The 18,718-nt window shown below is 39.8% G+C and overlaps 1 protein-coding gene across 1 annotated transcript in view; it reads left to right on the forward strand.

Moving 5' to 3' along the window:
• The window catches only part of CCDC7 (coiled-coil domain containing 7), a 422,824-nt gene that overhangs the window by 244,866 nt on the left and 159,240 nt on the right, over positions 1-18,718 (forward strand). The window contains exon 26 of the mRNA XM_049881615.1: positions 17,264-17,374. Within this exon, the coding sequence (XP_049737572.1) occupies positions 17,264-17,374 (111 nt within the window). The remainder of the gene's footprint in view (positions 1-17,263; positions 17,375-18,718) is intronic.

An 18,718-nucleotide genomic window follows, 5' to 3' on the forward strand; every position in this document is an offset into this window, starting at 1 on the left:
TAAATTAAGATCTGAAATGCACCATTGATTGATTGACCTGACTTTGTTGTTGTTGTTGTTGTTAGGTGCCATTAAGTCTATTCCAACTCACAGTGACCCTATGTACAACAGAACGAAACACTACCTGGTCCTGCATCATCCTCACAATCTTTGCTCTGCTTGAGTTCATTGTCGCAGCCACTGTGTCAGTCTGTCTTACTGAAGGTTTTCCTCTTTTTCCTGACGCTCCACTTTACCAAGTATGATGTCCTTCTCCAGGGACCGATCCCTCCTGATAACATGACCGAAGTAGTTGAGACAAAGTCTCACCATCCTTGCTTCTAAGGAGCATTCTGGCTGCACTTCTTCCAGGACAGATTTGTTCACTCTTCTGGCAGTCCGTGGTATATTCAGTAGTCTTCACCAAAACCATAATTCAAAGGCATCAATTCTTCTTTGGTCTTCCTTAGTCATTGTCCAGCTTTCACATGCATATGAGGCAATCAAAAATACCATGGCTTGGGTCAGGAGCACCTTTGTCCTCAAAGTGACATCCTTGCTTTTCAACACTTTAAAGAGGTCTTTTGCAGCAGTTTGTCCAACACAGTGCATCATCTGATATCTTGACCGCTGCTTCCATGGCTGTTAATGGTGGATCCAAGTAAAATGAAATCCTTGACATCTTCAATATTCTCCGTTTATCATGCTGTTGCTTTTTGGTCCAGTTGTGAGGATTTTTGTTTTCTTTATGTTGAGGGGAAACCCTGGTGGCGTAGTGGTTAAGTGCTATGGCTGCTAACCAAAGGGTCGGCAGTTCGAATCCGCCAGGGGCACCTTGGAAACTCTATGGGGCAGTTCTATTCTGCCCTATAGGGTCACTATGAGTCAAAATCGGCTCTGTGGCACTGGGCTTGGTTTTTGGTTTGGTTATGTTGAGGTGTAATCCGTACTGAAGGCTGTGGCCTTTGATCTTCATCAGGAAGTGTTTCAAGTCCCCTTGCTTCCAGCAAGTGAGGTTCTGTCATCTGCGTAACGCAGGTTGTTAATGAGTCTTCCACCAATCTTGGTACCTCATTCTTCTTCATATAGTCCAGGTTCTCAGATTGTTTGCTCAGTATCAGATTGAGGAAGTATGGTGAAAGGGTACAACCCTGACACACACCGTTCCTGACTTTAAACCATGCAGTATCGTCTTGTTCTGTTCCAATGACTGCTCTTGATCTAGGTACAGGTTCCTCATGAGCACAATGAAGTGTTCTGGAATTTGCATTCTTTGTAATGTTATCTGTAATTTGTATGATCCACACAGTCGAATGCCTTTGCATAGTCAATAAAATGCAGGTAAACATCTTTCTGGTATTCTCTGCTTTTAGCCAGGATCCATCTGACATCGGTAATGATGTACCTCATTCCATGCCATGATATTGTTTAATAATTGTCGCATTCTCTTGGATCAACTTTCTTTGATTGATTTCTTTGGTTGGCCAGGAAGCTGTCTTCCAAATTTCTTGACATAGGTGAGTGAGTACCTCCAGTGCTATATCCATTTATTGAAACATCTCAATCGGTATTCTGTCAATTCCTGGAACCTTATTTTTCACCATTCCCTTCAGTGCAGCTTGGGCTTCTTCCTTCGGTACCACTGGTTCTTGATCATATGCTACCTCCTGAAATGGTTGAACATCAACCAAGTCTTTTTGGTACAGTGACTCTGTGTATTTCTTCCATCTTCTTTTGATGCTTCCTGCATTGTTCGGTATTTTCCCCTTAGAATTCTTCAGTATTGCAACTCAAGGCTTGAAAATTTTCTTCAGCTCTTTTAGCTTGAGAAATGCTTCCTGTTTGTTTTCCTAACTCCAAGTCTTTGCACATTTTATTATAATACTTTGTCTCCTGGAGTCACCCTTTAAAATCTGTTCAGCTCTTTTTCCAACTACTGATCCGTCTTGTTTCCAACTTTTGCATTCCAGTCACCAGTAACTATCAATGCATCTTGATTGCATGTTCAATCAATTTCAGACTGCAGAAATTGGTAAATATCTTCAATTTCCTCATCTTTGGCATTAGTGGTTGGTGTGTAAATTTGAATAATAGTCATATTGACTGGTCTTCCTTGTAGGCATGTGGATATTATTTTATCACTGATAGCATTGTACTTCAGGAGAGATCTTGAAATGTTCTTCTTGATGAATGTGACACCATTCCTCTTCAATTTGTCATTCCCAGCATAGTAGACCATATGATTGTTGAACTCAAAATGGCCAATACCTGTCCATTTCAGCTCACTAATACCTAGGGTATTGATCTTTATGTGTTCCATTTCATTTTTGACTACTTCCAATTTTCCTAGACTCATACTTCTTATATTCCACATTCTAATTATCAATGGGTGTTTGCAGCTGTTCCTTCTCATTTTGAGCTGCGTCACACCAGAAAATGAAAATTCCAAAAACTGAACTCCATCCACATCATTAAAGTCGACTCCAGTTTTTTACCAGTTTGAGGAGGCAGCTCTTCTTGACTTTATGGGGAGGCTTAATTGAGTTTTCTAACCATCACAAGTAGCACAAATAAACCTAGAAACCCGATTCTCATTCAAACTCCTTCACAGTAGACCCAAGGGACCACCAGGGTGGTTAGCAGAGCCACAATGACCTCTGAAACAAAGGTTTAAATACGTTTTTCAGTGGTAGGGAAATCATCACAGGTGGGCCAAGCCTATTGGAGCCCAAATAGTACCCAACTGAGGTAGCAGAGGGTCTCAGGTGTTAAGGGCCTGTCAATTCCCTATTTCTTTCTCCTGCTGAGGAAAAGTGGTCTCAGTCAGGGCAATCTGAAGTAGGAGTCTGTAATGATGCTTGGGTGTACACATTTTCTCCTCTCTACCCCTTCCACCTTCTGTATGGCCCCTTTCTCCTTCTGCTTAGCCCTTTCCTCCTTCCACTTAGGCAAAGTGGTCACTCTCAGGACATTCTGAAGTGGGACTGGAGGCGGGCAGGTGGGTAGGAGTCTGTTATGATGTTCCCCAAGGGCGTGGCTCTCCTTTACTACATTTAATATTACTTCCTTCGTTGAGTAGGTGAGTCCTTCATTTCTCTGAGGTGTCTTTGTGTCTCTGGGTCAACTGATTTCCAAAGATCTATGTTCTTTTTCATCAAAGATGTAAGTGTTAGTGAGTCACTGTAGTACAGGCTCTCCATAGGCATCAGGGTCCCACTTAGAGCTAATAGTTGTCATTTGGCACAACTCAGCCTGCAAGGTCTCTGAAGACTTTAGATCACATTGCTGGATTACTATTAGCTGTAGCCAGGAAACGCTTCACTAGGTTTCATAGAGACCCTCTGTTGAGGTTCTAATTTAACTCACTGAGCTTGGCTAGGAAGTGAGAGACTAAAAGGAAGACCATTTGTTCTCCTCAGAACTAAAAAGCTTATGTAAACAATCCACTGGCAATTAACCTATCAGTTCTTGGGGTCCATTGCCAGTGGCATGGCTGGTGAAGTGCCCTGCCAGGCCCTCAAACTTTTTTTTTTCTGGTCATAGAAATAAGTTTAATTGACAGCACTGCCAATGGAAAGGTGACACCATGTTGACCTGATTTCCACACATGAAAACGATTGCTAACTAATGCCCAGTGTCAGTAAAGAATCACAAAATATGCGCTAATTGAAAGTAGGAGGAATAGAAGCTTTCTGGGCAGCATTTTGACCACATGCTTCGATGTTTAAACTGTGTGGACTCTTTACCCAGTGATTCAAGTGTTAGAAATTTCTATTAAAGAATTAATAAGGAAAATCTCCAAAGAGCAAATGGAAAGCATTTAAAATGGTCTCTAACATATAGTAAGAGCCAATGTCAGCCAAAAACCAGAAACCACCTAAATGTCTATCAGTACACGATTGGATAAAAACAGTCCATCAAAGAAGACACTGTCAGTTCCTTGGTGAACTTCATGTGGCCTGGCATCTATCTTTCCCCATCCATGCATCCTTGCTTCTATGCCTAAGCTTCTTTTTATATCTTTTTTTAATTTTTATTGTGCTTTAAGTGAAAGTTTACAAATCAAGTCGGACCCTCACACAAAAATTTATAAACACCTTGTTATATACTCCTAATTGCTCTCCCCACAATGAGATAGGCTTCCCTCCACTCTCTCTTTTCGTGTCCATTTGGCCAGCTTCTGACCCTCTCTACCCTCTCATCTCCCCTTCAGACAGGAGATGCCAACATAGTCTTATGTGTCTACTTGATCCAAGAATCTCATTCTTCCTCATTATCATTTTCTATCCCATAGTCCAGCCCAATCCCTGTCTGAAGAGTTGGCTTTGGGAATGGTTCCTGTATTGGGATAACAGAAGGAATGGGGACCATGATCTCGGATCCTTCTAATCTCAGTCAGACCATTAAGTCTGGTCTTTTTATGAGAATTTGGGGTCTGCATCCCACTGCTCTTCTGCTCTCTTAGGGGTTTTCTGTTGTGTGCCCTGTCAGGGCAGTCATCAGTTGTAGCCAGGCACCATCTAGCTCTTTCTGGTGTCAGGCTAATGTAGTCTCTGCTTTATGTGGTCCTTTCTGCATCTTGTCTTTGGTGTTCTTTATTCTCCTTTGCTCCATGTGGGTTGAGACCAATTGATGCATCTTAGATGGCCACTTGCTACCATTTAAGACCCCAGATGCCACTCTCCAAAGTGCGATCCAGAATGTTTTCTTAATAGATTTTATTATGCCAGTTGACTTAGATGTCGCCTGAAACCATGGTCCCCAAGCCCCTGTCCCTGCTACACTGGCCTTCGAAGTGTTCGGTTTATTCAGGAAACTGCTTTTGGTTTAGTCCAGTTGTGCTGACCTCTCCTATATTGTGTGTTCAGACCCTCAAACTTTTGAAAAAGATCTGCTAGGTCCTCCAAAATGTCCTGTAAACCAAAATAAAATAACCCAAATCCATTGCCGACGAGTCAATTCTGACTCATAGCTACCATATAAGATAGAGTAGAACTGTCCCATAGGGTTTCCAAGGCTGTAAATCTTTATGGAAGCAAACTGCCACATCTTTCTCCCATGGAGTGGCTCGTGGGTTCAAACTACCAACCTTTCAGTTAGCAGCTGAACACTCTGCCACCAGGGCTCCTTGGACTCTCCCAGCACTTCCTAAAAGTGCCCTCTGGGATCTTCAGGCTTTTTGATTTTTTAGAAGGGCATTGAGCTTAATTTACCACACTACTTGTTTAGCCAATCTGTCAGAGCTCCCAGGTTTCAAGGTGGTCAATAAGGCAACAAGTCCAACTTAAAGCAAAAATTAAGCCTTTATTCACTTACTGTGATAGTATAAGCAAAGGCTAAACAGCAAAGAGTGCCAGCTCTAGGGGAAGGCTTTCTGTCTCTGTCAGCTCTGGAACAAGGTCCTTGTCTCTTTGAGCTCCTACTCCTGGGTGATCTTCATATGACTTGGCCCATCTCTTTTCCCTGTTTTCTGGTTACTCATTTGTTTGTTTAATCTCTTTTATATCTCAAAAGAGATTGACTCAAGATACACCCTAATCCTACCTCATTAACATAATACACATAAACTAATTCTCATTGACATAACCTAACCCTGCCTCATTAACGTAACAAACACAACCCATTCTCAAGTGGGTTTATAACCACAGTCAGAGGTTAGGATTTACAACACATAAAATGGAGGATAATTGCGTAATACCACAAGATGGAGGATAGTTACATAATACTGGGAATCATGGTATAGCCAAGTTGACACATATTTTAGGGGAACGCAGTTCAATCTGTGACAGGTGCTATGTCTTGTACCTAAAAATACATAGTCTGTATTAATGGCACAGCCATGTTGGCACACGTGAATCATCAGAGAATCTACTCCTTTTTGGGTAGTGCTTTTCTTGGGCCAATAAGAGAATGTCATACATTAGTAGAGGGCTAGTGTTCTCTCTGGAGTGTTAGTTTTTTCAGGTCACACCTTGCCTTTTGATATCAGATAGTTTGGGAATTTAGGTACCCTTGTGGATGTGCATTAAACATGCCCTGAAACCCATTCTACATAAAGGCAATGGATCCATTGCATCCGGATGGAAAGGGATGCTGAATAAGGCATTTTTTCTTTCTTTCTTTTTCATATTGTACTTTAGATGGTTTACAGAGCAAACTGGTTTCTCATTAAACAGTTAATGCACGTGTTGTTTTGTTACATTGGTTGCCAACCCAACAACTTGTCAATACTCTCCCCTTCTTGACCTTGGGTTGTTCTGTCCACATTACCAACTTTCCTGTCAATCTCCTGCCTTCTTGTCCTTACCTCTTGGCTGGTAAGCCCATTTAGTCTCATTTTGTTTTATGGGCCTGTCTAATCATTGGCTGAAGGGTGAACCTCAGGAGTGATTTCAGTACTGAGCTCTAAGAGTGTCCAGCAGCCATACTCTTGGGTTTTCTCCAGTCTCTGTCAGACCAGCAAGTCTGGTCTTTTTTTTTTTTTTTTTTTAAGGGACGTCAAAGGGAGAGGCAGTCACCCTTTGCCTGTATGTGGAGTGTTTTTCTTCCAGGGCTTCAAACTGGTTCATTCTGGTTTGAACCTCTGCTGAAAATTTGCATTTCCACACCAGATACACTGAATCCAAACCTACGATTTTTTTTTTATTGTACTTTAGACGAAGGTTTACAGAACAAACTAGCTTCTCATGAAACAGTACACATTGTTTTATGACATTAACAACATCACAACATGTCAACACTCTCCCTTTTCGACCTTGGGTTCCCTATTACCAGCTTTCCTGCTCCCTGCTGCCTTCTAGTCCTTGCCCCTGGGCTTGTGTGCCCCTTTAGTCTCATTTTGTTTTATGGACTGGTCTTTTTTTGTGTGTGTGAGTTAGAATTTTGTTCTAAATTTTTCTCCATCTCCGTCTGGGACTCTCTGTCGTGATCCATGTAGGAGCAGTCAGTGGTAGCTGGGCACCATCTGGTTGTGCTGGACTCAGTCTAGTAGAGGCTGTGGTAGATGTGGTCCATTAGTGCTCTGGACTAATCTTTCCTTTGTGTCTTTTGTTGACTTCAACCTCCCTTGCTTGAGACAGGATGAGACCAATGGAGTATCTTAGGTGGCTGCTTGGAAACTTTTAAGGCCCCGGACGCTACTCACCAAAGTAGAGCATTTTCTTTGTAAACTATATATGCCAGTTGAGCTAAATGTTCTCTGAGACCATGGTCCCCGTAGCCCTCACCAGTAATTTGGTCCCTCAGGAAGTTTGGCTGTGTCTATGGAGCTTCCATGACCTTGCTTTGGTGAAGTTCTGCTTGCTCCCCCACTATTGTGTACCGTCTTACCCTTCACCAAAGTTACCATTTATTTTCTAGTTAGTGTTTTTCTGTCCCCATACCGCCCTTCCCTAGTAACCATCAAAGATTGTTATTTTTTGTGTGTAAACGTTTTCATGATTTTTTAAAATAGTGGTCTCATACGATATTTGTCCTTTTGTGAATGACTTATTTCACTCAGCATAATACCCTCCAGATTCATTCATGTTGTGAGATGCTTCACGGATTCATCTTTGTTCTTATCATTGCGTAGTATCCCATTGTGTGTACATACCATAGTTTGTTTATCCATTCATCTGTTGATGGACACCTAGGATGTTTCTATCTTTTTGCTATTGTGAACAATGCTGCAATGAGCACGAGTGTGCGTAAGTCTATTCGTGTGATAGCTCTTATTTCTTTAGGATATATGCTCAGAAGTGAGATTGCTGGATCATATGGTATTTCTATTTCTAGCTTTTTAAGGAAGCACCATATTGTTTTCCAAAATGGTTGTACCATTTTACATTCTCACCAGCAGTGCATAAGAGTTCCAAGCTCGCTGCAACCTCTCCAACATTTGTTATTTTCTCTGTTTTTGATTCAGCCAGTAATGTCGGGGTGAGATGGTATCTCGTTGTGGTTTTGATTTACATTTTTTTTTTTAGTGGCTAGTAATCTCGAGCATTTCCTCATGCCTCTGTTAGCTGCTTGAGTGTCTTCTTTGGTGAAGTGTCTGTTCATCCTTTGCCCATTTTTAACTGGATTATTTGTCATTTTGTTACAGAGGTATTAGATTTTCCTGTAGCTTTTAGAGATTAGACCTTTCTCAAATTTGTCATAACCAAATTTTTTTTCCCAGTCTGTAGGATCTCTTTTTATTCTTTTGGTGAAGTCTTTTGATGAGTGTAAGTGTTTAATTTTTAGAAGATCCCAGTTATCTAGCTTATCTTCTGGTGCTTGTGTATTGTTAGTTATGGTTTGTATCCTGTTAATATCATGTATTAGGGCCTCTAGCATTGACTCTGTTTTTTCTTCTATGATCTTTATAGTTTTTGTTTTATATTTAGATCTTTGATCCATTTTGAATTAGTTTCTGTGCATGGTGTGAATTAGTTTTTGTGCATGGTGAGGTATGGGTCCTGTTTCTTTTTTTTTTTGCAGATGGACACCCAGTTTTGCCAGCACCATTTGTTAAAAAGACTGTCTTTTCCCCATTTGATGGACTTTGGGGCTTTGTTGAAGATCGAGTGACCATAGGTGGAAGGGTTTACACCTGGGTTCCCAATTCTGTTCCATTGGTCAATGTGTCTGTCATTGTATCAGTACCAGGCTGTTTTGACTACTGTAGCTTTATGGTAGGTTCTGAGGCCAGGCAGTGCGAGTCCTCCTACTTTATTCTTCTTTCTTTACTTTATCCGAGTCCAATTCCCTTTCCATATAAAGTTAATGATTAGCTTTTCCATCTTTTTAAAGAATGTTGTTGGTTTTTGGATCAGGATCGCACTGTGTTGATTGTTTGGGGTAGAATTGACATTTTCACAATGTTAAGAGCATGGTATGTTGTTTCATTTATGTAGATCTCTTTTGATTTCTTGCAGTAGTGTTTTGCAGTTTTCTTTGTATAGGTCTTTTATATCCCTTGTTAGATTTATTCCTAAGTGTTTTATTTTTTAGGGGCTAATATTTTTGTTATAAATGATATTGTTTTCCTGATTTTCTTTTCGTAGTTCTCTTTATTGGTGTATAGGAATCTAACTGATTTTTGTATGTTTATCTTGTATCCTGCTATTCTGCTGAATCTATTAGTTCCAGTTGTTTTCTTGTGGAGTCTTTTGGGTTTTCTATGTATAGTATCATATCATTCACAAATAGGGACAGTTTTACTTCTTCCTTACCTATTTGGATGTACTTTCTTTCTTTTTCTTGCCTCATTGCTCTAGCCAGGACTCCCAGCACAATGTTAAATAGGAGTGGTGATAAAGGACATCCTTGTCTTGTTCCTGTTCTCAAGGGAAATGTTTTCAGCCTCTCTCCATTAAGAATGATGTTGATACCCTATATTAAGGAATTCCCCTTCTATACTTATTATATTGAGAGTTTTTATGAAGAATGGATGTTGGACTATGTTGAATGATTTTTCTGCTTTGATTGAGATAATGCGACTCTTTAATTTATTTACGTGGTGAGTTACCTTTATTGTTTTTCTAATGTTGAACCATCCTTGCATATCTGGTATGAATCCCACTTGGTTGTGGCGTATTATTTTTTTGATATGATGAAGAATTCTATTGTTGAGAATTTTTGCATCTATGTTCATGAGAGATATTGGTCTGTAATTTTTTTTTTGTGGTGTCTTTGCCTGATTTTGGTATCAAGGTTATACTGATTCATAGAATGAATTCGGAAATATCACTTCCTTTTCTATGTTCTGAAATAGTTTGAGCAGTACTGGTATAAGGTCTTCTCTGGAAGTTTGGTAGAATTCTCCAGTGAAGCAATCTGGGCCAGCGTTTTTATTGTCGGGAGATTTTTTATTACCTTTTCAGTCCCTTCTCTTGTTATGGGTTTGTTCAGATTTTCAACATCATTTTGTGTTAGTTTGGGTAGGTAGTGTATTTCTAGAAATTTGCCCGTTGCATTGTCTCCTGTTTTTCTTCTGTTAGTTTGGTCAGTGGTTTTATCAATTTTGTTGATTCTTTCAAAGAACCAACTTTTCGTTTTGAGTCTTTCTTTTTCTTTTTAATTCTCTACCTTATTTATTTATTATTTCCTTTCTTCTTGTGGCTGTGGGCTCCTTTTGCTGTTCTGTTTCTATTCGTTCAAGGTGTGTAGCTAATGTTTTGATTTTGTCCCTTTCTTCTTTTTTGATATGTGCATCTATTGCATAAATTGACCTCTGAGCACTGCATTTACTGTGTCCCAAAGGTTTCGGTATGATGTGTTTCATTCTCATTTCATTCTAGGAATTTTTTGATTCCATCTTTGATTTTTTTATTACCCAGTGATTTTTAAGAAGGGTGTTACTCAGTTTCCATGTATTTGATTTTTTTTATTGCTCTTCCTGTTATTAATTTCTACTTTTATGACATTGTGATCAGAGAAGGTACTTTGTGTTATCTCAGTGTTTTGGATTTTGTTAAGGGTTGGTTCGTGGCCTAAGATGTGGTCTGTTCTGGAGAATGTTCCATGTGTGTTGGAGAAGAATGTGTACTTTGCTGCTGTTGGTGGAGTGTTCTATATATGCCTGTAACATCAGGTTGGTTGATTGTAGCCTTTAGATCTTCTGTATCTTTGTTGAGTTTCTTTCTAGATGTCCTGGGCTTTACTGAGAGTTATGTATTGAAGTCTCCTACTATTATTGTGGAGCTATCAATTTATCTTTTCAGTGCCATTGGGGTTTATGTATTTCGGAGTCCTGTCATCGGGCATGTAGATATTTATCATGGTTATGTCTTCATGGTGGATTGTCCCTTTATTCATTATATAATGGCTTTCTTTGTCTTTTATAGTGGATTTTATTTTAAAGTCTATTTTATCTGAGATTAGTGTTGCCACTCCTGCTCTTTTTTGGTAGCTGTTTGCTTGATATATTTTTTCCATCCTTTGATTTTTAATATATTTGTGTCTTTGTTCCTAAGATGTGTCTCTTATAGACAGTATATTGATGAGTTGTGGGTTTTTTTTTTTTTTTAATTCACTCTGTCACTCTCCTTCTCTTTATGGGTGCATTTAAACCATTTACATTCAATGTGATTATTGATAGATGTGAGTTTATTGCTTTCATTTTGTAGTGTTTTTTTGTTTTTGTTGTTGCTGATGTTTTCTTTGTTTCTCTTACTCTTCTGTGTTGAGTCCCTTTTGTTTGTAGATTTTTTTTTTCATTGTAGATTTTGTGTTTACTGAGACTTTATGCTTCTCTTCTTTATTCTGATGAGCAAGTTTGTTAAATTTCTTTGTGGTTATGTTGTAATTTACCCCCATCTTCCTAAGTTTTAACCAGTCTTTTATTACTTAGTAATGCCTTGACTTCCTCTCCATTTGAAAGTTCTATACCTACCCTGTTTATTCTTTATTGTTCTGAAATTGTTGTCATTTACAGATTGACATCTCTGGTTCCCTGTTGTAAATTTTTTAGTTTTGTCTTATCCATGGAAGTTCATTATCTAGGTTGTATCTGCCTGATGCTGTCTTATCTGCTAGATTCAGGTTGTCCAATGTCATTGGTTCTCTAACTGAAGGGCTCCCTTTAATAGTTCTTGTAAGTTTGATTTTGTTTTTATATCTTTCCTTAATTTTTGTGTATCTGGAAATGTCCTAATTTACCTATCATATTTGAGTGAAAGTTTTGCAGGATATATCATTCTTGGTTGGCAGTTTTTTTCTTTCGAGGTTTTATATATCTCATCCCATTGCCTTCTTCCCTGCATGGTTTCTTCTGAGTAATCAGGGCTTAGTCTTATTGTCTCCCTTTTGTATATGACTTTTCATTTTTCTGGAGCTGCTCTCAAGATTCTTTCTTCGTCTTTGGTTTTAGCAGGTGTGATTATGATATGTCTTGGTGATTTTCTCTTGGGGTCTATCCTATATGGGGTTCATTAACTTCTTGAATAGTAAACTTCTCATCTTTCATGATATTAGGGAAGTTTTCTGTCAGCAAATGTTCAATGATCCTCTCTGTGTTTTCCATTTTCTCCCCTTGTTCTGGTACTCAGATCACATGCAGATTTTTACTTTTGATTGTACTCCACACTGTTCTCAGGGTTTCATCATTTTTCTGCATTTTCCTCTGTTTTTCCCTTAAACGAAGTGGTATCCAAGGATTTTTCTTCGATTTCACTGATACTGTCTTCCATTGTTTCAAATTTGTTCCTAAAATCACCTTTTGCAGTATCCATTTCTGAAATCTTATTATCTCTTGTATTTCTATTGCTGTTTTTGTGTGATTTCTAGTTTTTTTTTTTTATTTATTTTGACATTTTGTTCCTGCATTATTTTCCAGAATTCTTCCATTGTTTTGTCTGTCTTTTCCATGATTTTGTCTCTTTTTTGCCTTATTTTCGTCTGCATTTTCCTTCATCTATTGAAGAACCCTGAATATTAGAGTTTTGAATTCCATGTCAGGTAGTTCCAGTGCCTTTTCTTCTAGCAGAAGGTCATCTGGTGTTTTATGTTGGTCATGTTGTGGAACCACACTTTTCTGCCTTTTTTTTTTTTTTTTGGTAGGTTTTGATGTTGTCTGCTGTCTCTGGGGGCATTCAGAATTTATTTTCTTCATTTATTGATTATAGATTTCTTTGTTTCATCTTTTTTTTTTAATTCAGTTATGTCTGGACAGGCAGGCTGGGTGTGTTTTGTTGCTTGCTCACCTGTGGACACAATACTTCTCACCACCTTCTTCAGGTGAGCAGGGCTGGTCACTCAGCTATGGTGCAGCAGAGCTGGTCCAGTGGGGGTAATGGGCAGGAATGAGTAGTTTGCAGCATGAACTGGGGATGATAGGTAGGGTTGTGGGGCAGTGTAGGGCAGGGGCTGGGAGACCATGTTGGCACTGCTTAGGGGTGTGATGCTCAGAGCCCAGTGCAGATAGGCATGAGGGAAAGGAGAGGATGTGATGTGCAGAGCTAAGTGTGCATGTGAAAAGAAGAGAGAAAAACAAAACCAAAAAGAAAAAATAAAAAAAGCAAAAATGAAGTAAAAAAATAAAAATAAAAAAGTAAATAAAATGGTGGTGCAGTAGCATTCAATGGGTTGGGACAGGGCTGGCCTGGCGAGGCTGTGTGCTGGTGGCTCTCTAGCCAAGTGGTGTGGTTTAGCCTGTAGAGAAGGGGCATGGGTGGCACACAGGGGTAGGTGGGCAGGAGAAAGGAAATGAAAAAAGAGAAAGAAAGAGAAGAAACCAACAATTAAATAAACAAATAAAAATAAATAAATAATAAAAAGATAACAACAACAACAACAAAAATATGGTCATGAGGGAGCTGGATGTCAGGGAAATGTGGAATTGGGGTGGTGGCAAGCTGATGTCTCTCTTACTGTGTGGCACATTACAACCTACCAGGAAGGGGTGGAGGTAGTGCAGGGCCTAGGCTGGAGGGAGAAGGAAAAGGAGAAGGGGAAAGATAGAGACAAATTTAAAAAAATATGGCACCAAGGGAGCTGGCCTGTGGGACAGTGCAGATCCGTGGAGGCCTTGTGCCAGAGGCTTTCCAGCTGAATGGTACAGCACAACCTGCCAAGAATTTGAAGGCAGTGCATGGGGCTGGGTGGATGGGAGAAAGAAAAGGAAGGGAGAGGGAGAGAACAAACAATAACAACAACATCAAACAAGAAAACTAGCAATAAATAAATAAACAAAATGGCCCCGAAGGAGCTGGCACTGACAGTGGCACAGACCTGGGGAGGTCACTCAGAGTGACTCTCCAACCGAGCTGTGCAGCATGGCCACTCCAGAAGGGTTGGCAGTGGTGCACAGTTCTGGGTGGGTGAGAGAAAGGAAAGGAGGGACAGAAGAAACAGAAAAGAAGAAGAAGAAGAAAAAAACCCAAATAAACCAAAAAATCACCAGCCCATCACTAAGGGGAGGGGATTGCACAAGAGGCTCACTGAGTGGGAGAAATGAAAGGAATGAAAGGGAGACAGAAAAACAACATAAAAGCCCCCCAAAATATCAAAAAACACCCCCCCCAAAAAAAAACAAACAAAAAAAGCAAACAAACCAAAAAATCACAGCCCATCAAGAAGCATAGAGGACAGCACACAGGGCTAGGTGGGAGAAAGGAAAGGAAGAAAGGGAGAAAGAGAAAAAAGAAGCAACAAAAAAAGCCAAAAAAAAAAAAATTCAAAATACAAACCAAAATTAAATTAAAAAAATGGTGCTAATGGGGCTGGCCAGTGGGACTGGGGTGAACCCCAGTAGCAGTGGGCTAGTGTCTCTCTGACCAAGCAACCATGGCCCAATGGAAAGCCATGGAGACCGTGTAGAGGGAAGAATGATGGGGGTAGGAAAGTGTGTATCCCTGGTTACCAGGTATTGTGACTCCTGCTGGGAGCTCTGTTTATTTGCCTTCCCGTACTCCCTGTCCACAGCCCTTGGTGGCTAAGGTCCAAGATGGCAAATCTGGGTGGCAGTGAGCTGGTACCTTTCTGGTCGAGCAACCATGGCCCATTGACAAGCAGCAGATGCCTTGTACGTAGAAGAAAGGTGGGGGGTGGGAAAACATGTATCCCTGGTTACCGGGTGCTCTGTCTCCTGTTGGGAGCTCTGTAAATTTGCCTTCCTGTACTCTCTGTCTGTGTTCTTTGGTGGCTGTAGTCCAAGATGGTGAACCTGACCACATTAGCTGGTAAGGGATCGCTACTCCATAGCTCTCCTTGTTCTCTGTTCTCTGTCAGTTTCTTACTCCATTTGGTGCTTGATCAAGTTCTTTATTCCTTCATTTGGTATTTAGTGTCCCAGAATTGACGTTCTGTCTATAGCGCCATGTTGGCTCCACCTCCTAAATAAAGCATTTGTGATGTCAATTGCTGCTGCATACCAAGTTTCCTCAACTTGGGCAATATTCTATGTGACAGTCACAATGTTAGGTATTGCCAGTGTCAATGGTGGTGCTATGACATTGGATGTCTGTAATCAATGATGAGGCATCTGAGGCCTTGCACACAGGCCAGGCAGACCTATTGAACAGAGAAATAGTCTCATGGAGATCTTGGCTTAAGATCAGAAATGAAGGTAGTTATTTCCTTTTTACCCCAGGTAGTTATTACAGTCTTTGGGAAAAAATGGTGCTAGGCACATTAGTTGGGTAAATTCATGGTCTTCCACATACCTTACTAAAATGGCCTGAACTGTAGTAATTCCCGTTAGTGCTTAGGGATGAAGGCAAGCTGAGGTGCATTTGGACAATACATCTATATTAATAATACAGTCAATAGTGGGGGCCATAAAAATGGAAGTTCGTAGGGACCTAAAGGTACCCAACTAGAATCTGGCTTCCAACCTCAAAGAAAAGATTAGTCACCTAGTGCTGCTATAACAGAAATACCACAAGTGGATGGGTTTAACAAAAAGAAATTTATTTCTTCACAATAGTATAGGCTAAAAATCCAAATTCAGGGTGTCAGCTCCACGGGAAGGCTTTCTCTCTTTGTCGGCCTTCTCATCAATCTTCCCCCAGACTAGAAGCTTCTCCATGCAGAGGCCCCAGGTCCAAAGGACACACTCTGCTTCCGGCACTGCTTTCTTGGTGGTGTGAGGTACCCAACTCTCTGCTTGCGTCTCTTTACTTTTATCTCTTAAGAGATAAAAGGTGACGCAGGCCACACACCAGGGAAACTTCCTTTACATTGGATCAGGGGGTGACCTGAGTAAGCGTGGTGTTACAATCCTACCCTAATCCTCTTAACATAAAATTATAAATCACAAGATGGAGGACAACCACACAATACTGCGATTCATGGCCTAACCAAGCAGATACATGCATTTTTGGGGGTGCATAATTCAATCCATGACAAAAAATGTCATCTTTTTTAATGTGATCCTGTGTGCCAAGGACGTGGGGATCATAGTCACATGGGCACTGATATCCAAAACGCCTAGGAAGTACAATTTTCTCCCACCTCACCTATGAAGTGTGACCTTGTCATAGAGCCTCAGGCCTCCGCTGGGGACAGGAGGACCTCTACCTAATCTCTACTCTCTTTTATTTTTCATAAAAGTTGGCAGGGCTCTCTGATTCATCTCCAGATTCCCTGGAATGTGCAGGGAATGGTGCTTATATTAGTCATAGGGGCTGCCACCATGTGGACCTAGTGGGGCCACCTATCAGCCCCTTGTGGCCTGGCTCTTGATGTCATGAGTTTTGTGATGGGGAGCCCATCAGCCTCATACTCTGTGATCTCATTATTGAGTAACCAGACCCAGAGACATTTTTCAGAAGACCTTTCCCTGGATCATGAAGGAGAGAGTACCCCATTACCAACTTCATGTTGCTGTCCAGGCTAGTCAGTCTTTACTATCTTGGAAATGGCTGTTTTTTCCATGCTGAAGACTGAAGGTATATATCACATGCTGTATTCATGAGTTTTTTGGATTAGTGCTTTTTTCTTTTTCTCTGTTGGTTCATTTGTTAAATTTGCTTTCAGTTTTAGTTCCCTTTCTTATCCTTATTGATTTAATTATTGTAATATGTAGAATATTAATCTACTTGTTAAAGTAAAAACCAATAGGCATACTCAGAGAATTATCATTCCTTGCCATATTACCCCTACCTGTGCTTTCATCAGTCCTCTTCCCCTCTTGAGGGTAATCAATTATGTTGTTTTCTGCTTTACCTTTCCTTTTATATTTCATGAAGGAAGGAAAGTATCTCTCTGTTTCTTTCTATCTGTATTTTTTTTCCTATTTCTCTTTCTTAATCAAAAGGTAGCATATTATAAATCTTTTTTTTTTTCTCTTTTTGTTTTTCATTTAACATTATCTGCTGGGAATTCATCTGTGCAAATTTATAGACGGCTTTTTCATTCCTTTACAGCTGTTTGTATCACACTGTATATCAGAGTTTATTATATACCATATTTTATGTTATATAGCCTAGTTTATCCAATCAATCTGCTATGCTTGAACACTTATATTGTTTTGAATATTTTATAATTACAAATTATGCTATAATAATCTTGTGCATATGTATTTTCATTATTTGGTCTATGAATATGTATTAAGGTATGGAAAGTACAGATTAATATAAAATATATTTGATGCCTAGCAATATTTATGAAGTGAGATATGTTTGGCAGAAACCCACTAAAATCATACTCACAATTTTTGTGTCACATCTTGTAATATGGTAGTTTTCTTTTAATTTTATAAAGTGAGAGAAAATTTCTGTACAGTTGTACAATTATGCACTTGCTATAAATTTAAAATCTAGATTTCAGAATAGATCTGTTTTTCTATTTAGTGGACTAAATGCATCTCTTTTTGTAGCTCTTGATGAAGTACCAGATGAAAATCTTATGCTTGAGAATCAGGATTCAGTGTCAGACACCCAAATGAAAGTAGAAAAGCAAATCACTTCCAGAGTGGAAAAACTCTATAGTAAGTACAAAAATGATAGATAGCTAAAAATATTTTAAATTAAACTCATCATAATACCTTGTTGTTTTGTTACTGAATATGTATTTGAGCATATACCGAAAAAACAAACAAACAAAATCTGTAGCCGTCGAGTCAATTCTGACTCAGCGACCCTACAGGACAGAGTAGAACTGCCCTACAGAGTTTCCAAGGAGCACCTGGTGGATTTGAACTGCCGACCTTTTGTTCAGCAGCTGTAGCTCTTAACCACTATGCCACATAGTTTATACAATTTAAAACTTTGACCTACATTGTGAATACTCTTAGGTAACTAGCAAACAAAAGCAAATGTACTGATACCGTTTGGTTGTTGGTACTGGTCATAACACTATTTCATGGCCATGGGTCTTGAACTCACTATACGCCAAGGCCTGATAACGGGCCAATAATTGTCTGTCAAAGGGAGTATGCCTTTTGGATAACTCACAAGATGACTGGTTCAAAAGTGCACTGGGTTTCTCTGACCTGTATCAATGTCCTACCATAGGATCCAGTTGTGGAATTGAGAGCTTATGAGACCTTTAACTCAGATGGCAAATATGGATTAGTGGAGACTGGTGGATGGGTGACCTGACTAGCCTGTTAGGGTCTCCACAAGATCCTGTTAGTTGGGACCACACTAAAAGGTAGTAGCCTTTCTGGTTATCCAATAGATGGGTTTGGTCAGTATTCCAACATGGGGAATGTGTGAATGCCATTAATGTTTAGTCCTGCCAATCACTGGTCATCATTTTTATTTATTAGCAGAGAGGGAATACAACTTTATGTTCCTTCCTAGACCATTCTTCGAAATTTACCTTGACTACTAAGTGCTTGTACTTTGTCTTTATTAATGGTCCAGTTGTGTTGGCTCATGTGGTTCATAGAGATGCCCAGTTATTGTTGGTGGTGCCCTTGTCTGAGCCTACCTAGATGTCATCCATATAGTAGAAGACTAGTACTACCTCTGGGAGTGGTACTTTTTCCAGGTCACTCACCAATGACTGACAGTTGGGAAATTTATGTGTGCTGTGGAAAGACGTTAATAACGTACTGCAACCCATTTCATATAAAGGCAAACTGATTCTTATTATTCAAATGGAAAGGGATACTGACAAAGGCATTTGTGATGTCATTTGTTATATATGAAGTTCTCTCAGCTTGGTCAATAGCCTCTGTGACAGTCAGAATGTCCAATACCACCAGTGCCAAATGCAACACAGTGACATTGAGTACCTTTAATTAATGGTGAGTCTTCAAGCACCCACGACCTTGTGAACAAGTCAGATGGGGGTATTGCATAGAGCAGTAGTCTCACGGAGAATT

The sequence above is a fragment of the Elephas maximus genome, chromosome 4 (genome assembly GCF_024166365.1).
Source record: "Elephas maximus indicus isolate mEleMax1 chromosome 4, mEleMax1 primary haplotype, whole genome shotgun sequence".
NCBI lineage: Eukaryota > Metazoa > Chordata > Mammalia > Proboscidea > Elephantidae > Elephas > Elephas maximus.